The sequence below is a fragment of the Pleurodeles waltl genome, chromosome 3_1 (genome assembly GCF_031143425.1).
Source record: "Pleurodeles waltl isolate 20211129_DDA chromosome 3_1, aPleWal1.hap1.20221129, whole genome shotgun sequence".
Lineage (NCBI taxonomy): Eukaryota > Metazoa > Chordata > Amphibia > Caudata > Salamandridae > Pleurodeles > Pleurodeles waltl.
This window is the reverse complement of record NC_090440.1, coordinates 79,732,449-79,744,333: the sequence shown is the minus strand read 5'-3', so window position 1 is coordinate 79,744,333 and position 11,885 is coordinate 79,732,449. Positions and strand designations below refer to the sequence as shown.

At 43.8% G+C, this 11,885-nt stretch overlaps 1 protein-coding gene across 1 annotated transcript in view; it reads right to left on the bottom strand.

The window, feature by feature from the left end:
- Window positions 1–240: 240 nt before the first annotated feature.
- Window positions 241–11,885, bottom strand: part of LOC138283785 (uncharacterized) — a 56,186-nt gene continuing 44,541 nt past the window's right edge. Inside the window, exons 7-10 of the mRNA XM_069221866.1 lie at window positions 11,395–11,510; window positions 7,269–7,295; window positions 7,096–7,174; window positions 241–1,066 (exon numbers count right to left, since the gene is read on the bottom strand). Of these exons, the coding sequence (XP_069077967.1) occupies window positions 748–1,066; window positions 7,096–7,174; window positions 7,269–7,295; window positions 11,395–11,510 (541 nt within the window). The 3' untranslated portion in view covers window positions 241–747. The remainder of the gene's footprint in view (window positions 1,067–7,095; window positions 7,175–7,268; window positions 7,296–11,394; window positions 11,511–11,885) is intronic.

Here is an 11,885-nt window from a genome sequence, read left to right as displayed (position 1 = left end):
GGGCTCCAAGCTCCATGGGGAACCCTCAGCACAGTGCACTGTGCACGAGCGGCAGGCCCTTGACAGGGTCCTGAGTGGAGGGCCACCCTCCAGGCACTTTGCAGCCCCCCCCCCCACTTAGGCACAGCTAGCTTTTCAATGGCAAGCTTTCAATCTGCAAAAACAAAAACTCTCTCTCTCTCTCTCTCTTTTGAAACAAGGTGAAAGGAAAGGATCACAGCACTAAAACTCTCACCAAAATAATGTACTTCACACTTTTACTTATATACACATTATAACCATGTAAAAAATCACGAAAGAACACATTTAGACTAGCACTCTTTTCTTCCCACCAAAAAGAGGAAGGATACATTTAGATGAGCCTCATCCCCAAACCTTCTCCTATCACAGACTCTGCAGGACCACTGCGCTGTGCGCGGTGAAGGGCGCTGACCTGAAGTCTTGGAAGCCATCTGCTGAAAGGACCAAGGGCATTTCGGTGGCTCGCCGTCATCTTTGTCCATAGAGGAGATCTGGAAGGCAGGCGCTCCCTGCAGCAAGTATTTCCAGGCACCTAGTGATGACACCACCCAATCTTTGCAGGCCCAGAACTCCACTTTCAAGTCATGAGTCTCAGGAGTCGCTAAAGCCTCCAGAGGACCACCCTGAAATGTTTTTGCAAGGACTTGCTTGCTCTTAGATTTAGTAAAACGTTATTGTCCTTAAGAACATACCTAGATAATACAGATTTAGAAATGGCATTATTTCTCATTGATCGTCAGATGCATCGTAACCCAGATTGTCATAGACGCGGCTTTGGCCATGCAGGGTGGCAGGCCCGTCAGGACGCGGCATAACAAAGGATGGGTGGCTTCGGTAGATGAGCATCTCTGGCCGGATGGCAGGCAGCCGGGGTTCAGGAATGACATTCAAGTAAGTGTTATATGCAGGGTCAAGCACATCTTTCACTGACGTGTAAATGCCCGTAGTGTTCCACGTGGGCTCCCGGGGTGCGACTCTGCGAACCTCGATCGAGTTGCCTACAGACACCAGGTGGGGTTTATCGAGGCAACAAATGAATTGGTTCCTGGGGAGAAACATGAGAGGAGAGAGAAAAAAGAAGATGAGAGGAAACCAGTATGATAGACAAAGTATCACTTTAGTTCTCTTCCAGGAAAGGTACAAGACACTGAAATAGTTAATGAATTGATTACTGTATGAGCCTAGATCTGCCCTGGTGGCAGCAGAACTCTTTGCAGACTACAGTAGAAGAAATTAAAGCTTTGCAGCATCAGAAGAGGGAGGAATGACAAACAGAGGCATTCTAAACTAAGGGGCATACTTACAAGCCCCTTGCACCACCGGAGCGTCATTTTTTGTGACACCCCGGTGGAGCTGAGCACTGTGCCACATTTACAAGGAGGCGCTAAGCCACTTTTTGTGGCTTAACGCCGCCTTGTAAATATGGGCCGCTCCGATGCAGTTTTCTGCAGCAGAGGTGCGTGCAATGGGTGTTGCTGTGGGCGTTTGACTGCAACACCCATTGCTTTTGACGCTGCCCCAGATGTACAAGAATTTGTAAATATGAGGCAGCGCCAAAAATGTGCATTGAGGAGAAACTACTTTATTTCTCGCCGTTTTTGCTTTTTCTATGTGTGTTGCCTTCTGCAACACACATAAACAATCATTCAATTATGACGATTTGCTACTTCTATAACAAATCCCTATTGTAGATTGTTTATGTGCAGGAAGGGACACCTTCCTGCACATAAACAATCATTCCCTTCAACGCAAGCACCCTGGCACTATGGTGCAAGGATGCCTGCGTTGTTGATGGCAGCTTAATTTAGAATTTAGAACACACAGGGGTGCAGCGTATTTGTGTAAATACGGCGCATCCCTGAGTTTCAGAAGTGACGCAGCGCAGCATTGCCAATTTTGATGCAGCACCTTGCTGTACTACTTCTGTGTAAATATTGACCTAAATATATCGTGATAGAGAAGAGAATATGCAGATCACTGACAGAATATCGAGGACATAAATATTTTGTTAAAAATAGAGGATCAAACTTTCGAAAAGGTAAGTGAAAATAGGTAAGTATAAATTTACTATGCTTAACTCCACTTCTACGTACCGTGAAGATACATATATATATATATATACATCTCTATATATGCATATATATATATCACAGTGTGTATATCTGGTAAGTACAGTAAAACTTTGCATACCGATAGAAACTTACCTTGACAATATTCTTGTCTTCGATATTTTTGACACAATGGGCCTGATTCTAACTTTGGAGGACGGTGTTAAACCGTCCCAAAAGTGGCGGATATACCACCTACCGTATTACAAGTCCATTATATCCTATGGAACTCGTAATACCGTAGGTGGTATATCCTCCACTTTTGGGACGGTTTAACACCGTCCTCCAAAGTTAGAATCAGGCCCCATATTTGTTCCACACAATATTTTGGACCTGATATTTTGTCCAAACACGAATAAGCTATATAGTTACAGAGTGAGAATCATTTCGAAACAGAGAAACATCTCACACACTTGGGCCCAACTTGGCATTTCCACCATTGGGCATCAAACAGTGGAAGCAGGGCACAAATCACCCAGACTCTGGTAGCAAAGCAGAACAACTTTAAACTGGGGGTGCTTTGTGGCTGGCTCCTCGTAGATGTGCAGTTGTGCTATGGGAAGCAGGACTCTCTGGAGGCTTGTAAACATGTTGCATGCGGGTCCCTTCACTTTGCGCCTCACTAGTATCTAGAAAAAGATAGCTAACAGAGTCATGCCAAAGGGTAGGATGAGATGATATGGGAGGGGGAGAGTGTTATGAAACCTGGATCCAAACTTTTGAGTTACTGGCTCAAACACAATTCCTCATTTTCAATTATGTGGAGTGTGGTCCAATCCCACGCACCGCCACAAACACATTGAGTCACTAGGTTTGATCTTGATGTATGAAGCAGAAAAAAGTACATGTAAAGATTTCTGCCTGGATGAATTTCCTTACGTTTTTCTATTCACAAACTTTCCCAGGACTATGGTTTGAGACCTGCACCTGGTGCAGTTTTCCAATTATACTCCTGGAAAATGTAACGTAGCTTTCCATTGGTGTTTCTAGCCCCACTGTACCTAGATCTCTTCACAAAAAAAATAATATACAAATGCAATTTTTTCCTCCATTGGGGAAATATTTTTCCCCATTGAAAAAGGTCTTCACCAACACCTACGACAAATCTGTGATAGTCCATTATCCTTCCGATCATGAAAGGCCTGTTATACCAGCAGCAGGCAGCAGTAAATTTACGAACTTATGTGTAATTTATGGCTGCAGACATCTCTGCATTCTTTGCACTCATCTTCCCCCCACAAATGGATTTACACCTACCAAGAATCACTTTGGGAATTTCTGGCATGCTTAAAAGAGGTACATTTAGTCATAAATGCCTCTTTACAACCACATTTACCTTTGCGAACAGGTCCCATTGCTGTCATCCAACAATATTCTATTCAGTGACTGGAGAGTGATGGATCCACAGGAAACTGAACTTGGGTTCCTCAGGCACAAATGTTCAGCGAGTGCAGAACCTCTAACCTGGTCGTATAGTGGATGTGATCCAGAGACCTCTATGACCCGAGAGTTGGAACTTTGGACCATAGAGGACTAGTGATTCCAAGCATCACAGACCTCATGTCTTGAGATGGGTAATAGTGAAGCTACCATAGTTCAAAGAGACAATGGCCTTGACTATAATTTGTGGGGGTGGGGGCGGGTGGATATCTTCAGGATGGGTACCACTGCGCCGGATTATAAACTATAAATGGTCCAGTGTTTAAACACTCAAATTGGCTGTGTGCAGGGACACTGAGCCCAAATTTACCAGCCAGAAGGTCTTCTGGTAAAAATCACATGATGGTTGAGCTGTAAGTGCAGCCCGGTGCCAACCTCTGGCCTCTGCTCCTGACCCCCTATTGTATGGCACGAGCGCTGCTTGTCACCACCCTCCCCCTGCCAGCTCATAGGCTCTAGTGCCCACTAAAGCCTCCCACCCCATCTCGTTCCCCGCACCGACCCCCCAGCAGGCTCTGAACAGCTGGTAATTGTGTCTTTTTCCCAAGCAATTGGATTTCCACGCAACAGTTCACCTGGAGAAACAAGATCTGCATTGGAAGACCACAATCTTTAGAAATCAATTAATATTGGCAGGATTTAGGTGAGAAGTCTTAAGGTTTGAGTCACTTTCTGTTGGTGAACAAAGTTGTCTCATTTCACAAATCACAGTGGCAGCCCTCTGGCCTCCGAAGCTGGAGCAGAAAAGTGCATCACATAATATTTTACTTTGATGACATTAAAAGTACCACCAACTTTTGATCCTGATGAAATCAGAGGAAGTGGATAAAAATATGTAATGATAAGGTGTAAAACTAATTATTGCCCTTGGAATCCTTCAGAAGCCTATTGCAGGCACATGTTGGAGTCACAGAAACAGCATAGGGTTTGCAGTTGAAACCTGTGGCGAGTCGTAAATGACACCTTGCAACCAGTTTTCGTGCCCGATGAGTGCCAGCCACAATTTCTTTGCTGGTTCCTGCAGGAGGGGTGATGCCTTCCTGCTCTCACAGGAACTAGACACTAAGGAGATGTCTCATGCGAAACTCTCTTATTAGCATAGAGATTGCAAGTCAAGGCTTAGCGTGGTTACCTAGGCTTTGCACCACTAATGTGACATGACATGCATGCGTGATGGCAATACCCAAATTAACTCGGCTGGTGCACGTACAATAGAGGTGCATTCATCTGTATTACTATGTTCATTCCTTAATTTGTGCTGGTGTTTGCAGGTGATGGAGACAGGAACCCAGAACGTATTATCAATCATCAAACTTTGACAAAGAACAAGAGAGAGAAAGGTGGAGAAGGGCGTCAGGAGGAGGTGAAAGACAGGAAAAGGAGGGATGAAAAAGAACCTGCAAAAGTAAGATAAATAGTTCTGGAAATCCAGATTTGGGAGGTGCGAGGCAGGACTTAAGTCTAGTAATGTCATGACTAGAAGTGATTCTTAGACCTAGTGAGTGAACAGGGAAGCCACTTTAAGTACATGTGCTGGACAATGGTCAGTTCAAGTTCCCCAGCTACATGATGGCTTCACTGAAAACTAGGGATGTTTGGTGTCAAACGTCTCATATTAATAAACCTTAATTGATTCCAGTGATGGATTTATTAATACATGCACCAGAGGGCACCTTACAGGTGTCCCCTGAAAATCTACCATCTGCCTGTGTGCTGGCTGACTAGTTCTAGCAAGCCTGCCACCATCAGACATAGACCTGTCCCAAAAGGGTGTGATTCTCTGCTCTCGGCCAGACCGGAACAAAGCCTGCTCTGGCAAGGGCGTTAACACACCCCTCCCAACAGGATGACCTGCAAATCTTCATTCCAAAGCAGGGGGCTCAAAAGAAGCCCACCACCTTTGATATGCGGATCTGGCTACCCTCAAAGGAGAGGATGCCAACCCCCTGCTCCAGGGTCCACTTGGCACCTGGACAGGTGGGAAAATCAGTAGTCAGAAAGGTGTGCCCACCTCTCAGGTCAGTCCCAACCCTAAGGTGAGCTGCCGGATGTGGACACAACTTTTGAAAGTCTGCCATCTTGGTGATGGCAGAACTAGGAACTCTGGGACTGGGTTATGCCCACTTCCCACAGGAAGTGGTCATATAGGGGGTGAAGTGACCGCAGGGGTAAGTAGCACATTGGCTACTACCCTACAATCCCTTAACACCACTAAATTCAGTATTTAGAGGAGCCACTGGCACCAGGAAATCAGATTCCTGCTGACCTACAAAGAAGAAGGACACAATGAGCTGCAAAAACAAAGACAAAGGAGGAAGCACCTGACTTGGACCCAGCCCTGCTGACCTGTCTGCTGCTCCAATCGAATTGCGCCAAAACTGTCTCGCCCTGCAAGCTGATGTGCCTCCACAAGCCTGGGAACACTGCCTGCATTCAACAAAGATCCACGAACTCCAGTGGAGCCGTGGAGCTGCTTCCTTGTATATTGCAGTCACCCCAAGAGAACTGTGAGGACTCCGGACCATTGAAAACCTGACACCTTAAAGCACCACTGCAGCTGTGATGCCTAGCCCAAGTTGAAGTGGGCCAATGGTGCCAGTGTGTCCCCGGCCCACTGTGGACTCACCAACGCCGCCTGCGCCCTCTGCTCAACCGAGAGTACTCCAGGTGGAGAAAACCCGACACCTCAAGACATGTCTAGACCCATTTCCTCTGGCCCTTGGAGAAGAAGACCTAGGGTGTCCCCACATCCCCGAGCATCTCAAGATTTGAAACCAGTTGCTGGTTCACCTCAACAGGACTCCCAGTCCAAGCCTGCATCCTCTTTTCAGCCAGGCGATCCTCATTGACTAACATTGGGCACCCAACCCCGTACTACACCCAGCCGCCCCAGTGCCGTCCAGTGTGTCCTGTTGTTGTGGTCTTGACCCTTGCCCAATACGTACCTTTAGTCAGGAGGTCGGTCCTGTAAGTCACTGTACTATGCCTGCTTGCAGTACTTGTTTTCCTCCATGGAATAACATTGCTGTGTCTGAAAAATGCACTGTGTTGACTCTTGAAACCTAAAAGTATTTCTCTTACAAAACGTACTTACCTGGTTGTATTGATTCTGGTGTCTAAACATATACAAAGATACTTCTTATTTTTGTAAATTGGTGTGGATCTTCTGATTGAGTCATGTCTCATCTATTGACTGTGTGTGTACTTGCAAATGTCTAACACTCCTCTCTGTTAAGCCTAAGGCTTCTCGACCAGACTACCCCCTAAAACAGAACCATGGAATTGCTAGAGTAAGCCCCTATCCTTCAGCAAGGGAACCCCTGGGCTCTTTACATGATATATCTCTTTTTGATATATCATAGAAAGAGACAGCTTTCTACAGGAACCAGTGTAGAGGTTATTGCAAATTACAGCATGAAATACAAAAAAATGGGAAAATAGAAAAAAGATAAAAGAATATGGAAAGAAAACATATATATGTTGTTGGCCAAAAAAAAGGCATCTTATTATTATACTGATAACTTACCCTCGCATACACACCGCCGCTATCAGCAATATGGCAAATATGGATGCTAAAATACATCCCATTGCAATCTTTTTCCAAGCTGAGAACAACAGTAAAAATATGATTAATTCAACTTCAATTTTGTGCAGGAATTGAAGTGTGCAATTACATGTACAAGATGAAACAGGACTTACTGGTGTCTGCACAAACTGCATCTGCAACTGTTGAAATAAAAAGGATAATGAAACATTTAGTTAGTGCTTTCGAGCCAGTCTTGTGGCAGCATTGTAATAGTCGTTCTACCCTGAAGAGAAATGAACTACCCCTCTTAAATTTCCTTCTCCAAACACCTTGTTAACTTAATTATCTGCATGATTTGAAATAGTTTGCATTAAAAGAACACATATCAAAAAATCTGGTGAAAATTCCTTTTGACCAGTTACGAACGGATTCTATCAAATCGACTTCCAATCGTATGTGGTTTTAGACATCTGATGAAATGTTATTTAACTCTTTATAAAAAAAATTAAATAAATAGCAATTCAAATGTACATAAAATTGTAACGCAAACCCATATTCTCATTCACTCACTTATTCTTACACTCACCGAATCAGCTTTTTCTACCTTTCTGACAAAATGACCTTAACAGGTCGTGTCAAACGATCACTAAGAAAAGTCTCCTCTCAATATTCACAGGGTGAAGAAACCAAAATTCTTGGACCAGGGCAGTATCTGTGCCACATTTAGAAGATAACTACAGCTACACAAATGATTTCCATTTAGATTCACTGTTTGTAATTTAATCTGATCTGGATATCCCCAAGATCTGACATTACAGTGAGCTGTTGCATCCTCAGCTTGATGTGAGGTGAACCTGAACAATGGGGTGGAGTGTCGTAGTCACAGGTGGAGTGCTCAACAAATGGGTGGTTGCATTGGGAGGACTGGGTGTTGTGGTCACAGATCGAGTTTCATATATACTATGAAGGTAGAATGGAGCAGACTAAAACCGAGCCTTAAGTACATCAAAGGAGGTTCCATATGCAATCTCATGTACATCGTAAGGGTGGGTTGGGGTGGGGCATCCTAACTCAGATGAAGTCTAGATGAGGGTCATGTGTTATAGCCTCCAAAAGGGCCTTGTGTACCTCACAAGGTTTGGGTGTTGCATCCTCAGATAGATTTTTATACATCAGGCTAGGTGGTCACTGAGTCAAAATGCCTGTATTACCTTTTAATAGAGTATTAGTGATGACAATCCTCTAACTGATTGGACACCACTCACCAGTGATGACACTGCCACAATCATGAAATCCATCCACTCAGGAGCCCCCACAGACACGTGTCCCACCCACAGCTAAAACTTCGGAGGATCCACGATCGGATCCGCGCTTACGTCAATCATCAACACAGCCATCAAATGTGCAACCTTCCAGGTCAAGTGGAAGCATGCGAAGTCAACGTCCTCCTGAAAGAGCCATCAGATGATCCGAGTGAAGTCAGCAACTCTGACCCACCCCACTAGTACGTTTTCCCACCAAAGTCATGGATAAGGTGATCAACAAACAAATCTCCAGACACCTAGAACATCACCAACTACCAGATAGCATGCAATCAGGGTTCCACAGCAATCATAGTACAGAAACTGCGCTCTTGCAGCCACAAATGACATCCGGACCATCCGCGACCACAAAGACACCACAGCTCTCATGCAGCTTGATCTCTCTGCAGCTTTCAACACCATTGCTCACTACACCCTAGTGTCAAGGCTACACCACATCGGAATTCAAGGACCAACTCTAAAGTGGATAGCCTCCTTCCTCACAGGCAACATACACCTCAAAACCTAAGAAACTCATCTGCAGAGTCCCACAAGGATCATCTCTCAGTCCAACACTCTTCAATATCTACATGGCACCCCTCTCAGGCATCATCAGAGTCCATGGAATCTACATTATTTCCTACACTAATGACACAAAGCTCATGCTTTCCCTGACAGACAATCCCAACACCACCAGAAACAACTCAATTAACTGCATGACCAGCATGGCAAACTGCATGAAACAGAACTGCCTGAAGTTCAAAACACACAAAATGGAAGTGTGCTCTTCGGAAACAAGAGCTCACCCTGGGACTCCTAAGGTGGCCAGAGGAATTAGGACCCACGCTGATCTCATAGAAAGAAGCCAGAACCTAGGATTCATCCTGGACAATAAACTCACCATGGTATCTCAGGTAAATGCATCACCACCTCTGGTTTTCCATCCTACAAATGCTACGTAAGATCTTCAAATGGCTACTCTGAACAGTCAGATGCATAGTCACTCATGCCCTCAACACGGGTCCCGTACTCACTATGCAATAGAACCCACGCTGCACCCTACTGTTGAGCCCAGATAGGGTGAAACCAGACTGGAATTGACCAGAATTGCTTATGTTCCTATTCAGAGGTGACCTGGATGGCAAGATTATTCTTATTGGATGAGCACCATGTTGTGTTTGGGACATTGGTGATAGTCCATGTTCCAAGCATGTGAGAGGGGTGGAAAAGTCACACCCCCATCACGCCATGGCGTAATGGCACTGGCCATGACGCGAGGTAGGGGGTTAATAAAAAGAGCCTAAGACCATGAGGGGGTGTCAGAGGGCGAGATAAGAAACACTAACTAAAGTGATGGTGTAATCATTTCGGCAGCCGCGCCTTGCGTCCCTGTGCCCCCGAGTAATGCATAACACACCAGGCATATGGTGTGTCTTGTCTTAAATGGCATGGAGGGGAAAACGAAGGACTAGATTTTGGTTCTGAGAAATTACCAGTCTCTGAAATTATTTCAATCAATACACCTATCACTGTTTTGTTTTCTTTCGTGTAATAAAGGCATCACTAAAATATTTTTGCCCTTCTCCATTTTAGCCTAAACTGCTCCTCGCTCCCTTTTAGCATGTTTTTCTACAGGTAAAGAATAGAGTGTACCGGTTCCATGAATTTGAAACAAATGTTTCTCACCAGTGCAGAAAACACTACTTTTGTAGACCTCAATAATGACATAACGTCCACACCTACAGCGACTTTACAGTTATTCATAATTAAGGCTCCCTGTTTTCCGTTTTTACAGATTTTTACAGATAAATACAGAGAACCATTTATATTCTTGTCTGTATTTATTTTTAAATGTGGATGAAAACTTAAATTTGGTTGCTTTTTGAGTGATTCTAAATACTCTCTGCCATGAGTGCCAGGCCATCAGCAGTGTGGATTGCTAGCTAAGGGGGTTGAAAAAGAAAGGAACTTTAATAAAGAGGTTTAAATAGCTGTAGATATTGCACATGGTTTATACTAAAAGTTGCATAATTTCACGTAAGTGCATTGATCTATCTTCTGCAGGTGTTTATATCACTGAAACCAGGCAGGCATTCAAGGAAAAGTGCATATTTATCAGTTAAATAAATGTGAAAATATACCAGTTTCAGCTTCTTTTTTCACAAACCCAAAATAAATATGGATAAATGCAGATAAAATTTGCAAAAAGTAAATAGAGATAATTACCGACGGAAACGTCAAAATTAAATACCATAAAACCGGGAGCCCTATTCATAATCCTGCTGGTTTATTACAGCATGTTTTCCAAATCTGGCCACAAGGTGGCACCTTTCGCACACAAGGTGAATTAAGGCCCTTAATTGACTGCAGAACAAGCTTATTCTTAAATATAGGGTTAGACTGTTTTAAAAACTTCCAGCCTTATTAAGCTAATAGATGTGCGTGCACGCATGCGTGCGCAGAGAAATAGTTTGTTAGACAAATAAAGGGAAAAGAAAATAATACCAACACGTAAAAAAGAAAGAGAAAGAAAATAGGAAGACAAAATGAAAAAGAAAAAAGGATTACGAGAAAGACAAAAAGGAAAGAGAAAAACCAAGAATAAGAGAAAAAACGTAAGACGGTGGAGAGTTATAAATGAGGCAAACTAAATAAACTTAACAGCAGAGAAAAAGGAAAGAGAAAGTTTTAGAAGCACGAGTTTGGAGAAATAGAAACACTGCAGAATAGAGAGATGAAGAGTACATGGGAAATAAACACACAGTGAAACTAAAAAATAAAGGGACCAGAAAAAAAAAAAATTTGAAAAAGAGAGAGAAGGGATAGGAGAAAAAAAAAGGAAAGGAAATATAAGTAGGAAATAAAGAACTTGAGATCGTGTGACGAGCAGACTGAAGGGAGGAAAGCAAGAGCAATAAACTCAGATGAAGAGAGTAAAAGAAGTATAAAGAAATAACAACCAAAACAAATAAAGACCAGCATAAAAAAACGGACTTACGGTTTGCCTTATAGCAGAAAACGCTGCCATTAACATGCGGATAATTAACGCAGGGAACCTCCTCCATCGTTCCATTTACGCTCTGTTGTATGATACCGTCTTGGTACCAAGCAGTCCTAGCGGGAAAACAAACAGGATTAGAGAAACGCCAAAGTTAACAGAACAAAGCCAGAGTAAAAGGATCAAGTTCACCGACTGAAAGCACTAAGGGCCAGCGCACTGCCACTTTTCTTACGCCCCTTAGCGCCCCCTAACGCCACCATGTGTGCACCCTATCTAAGATACGGCGCACCATGGCGGTAGTTAGGGGGCTAGCGTCAACATTTTTTGCGCTAGTTCGGAGCTTTGCAGGATTAGCGTAAAAAAATGTTGACGCTAATCCTGCAAAGCCCACTGAGGCCCATTGTGAACGATGGTGTGCCTCCTTTTAACGCCTGCTCTGAGAAGGCATTAAAAGTGCTGAAAAAAATGACGCAAAGAAATCTCTTATG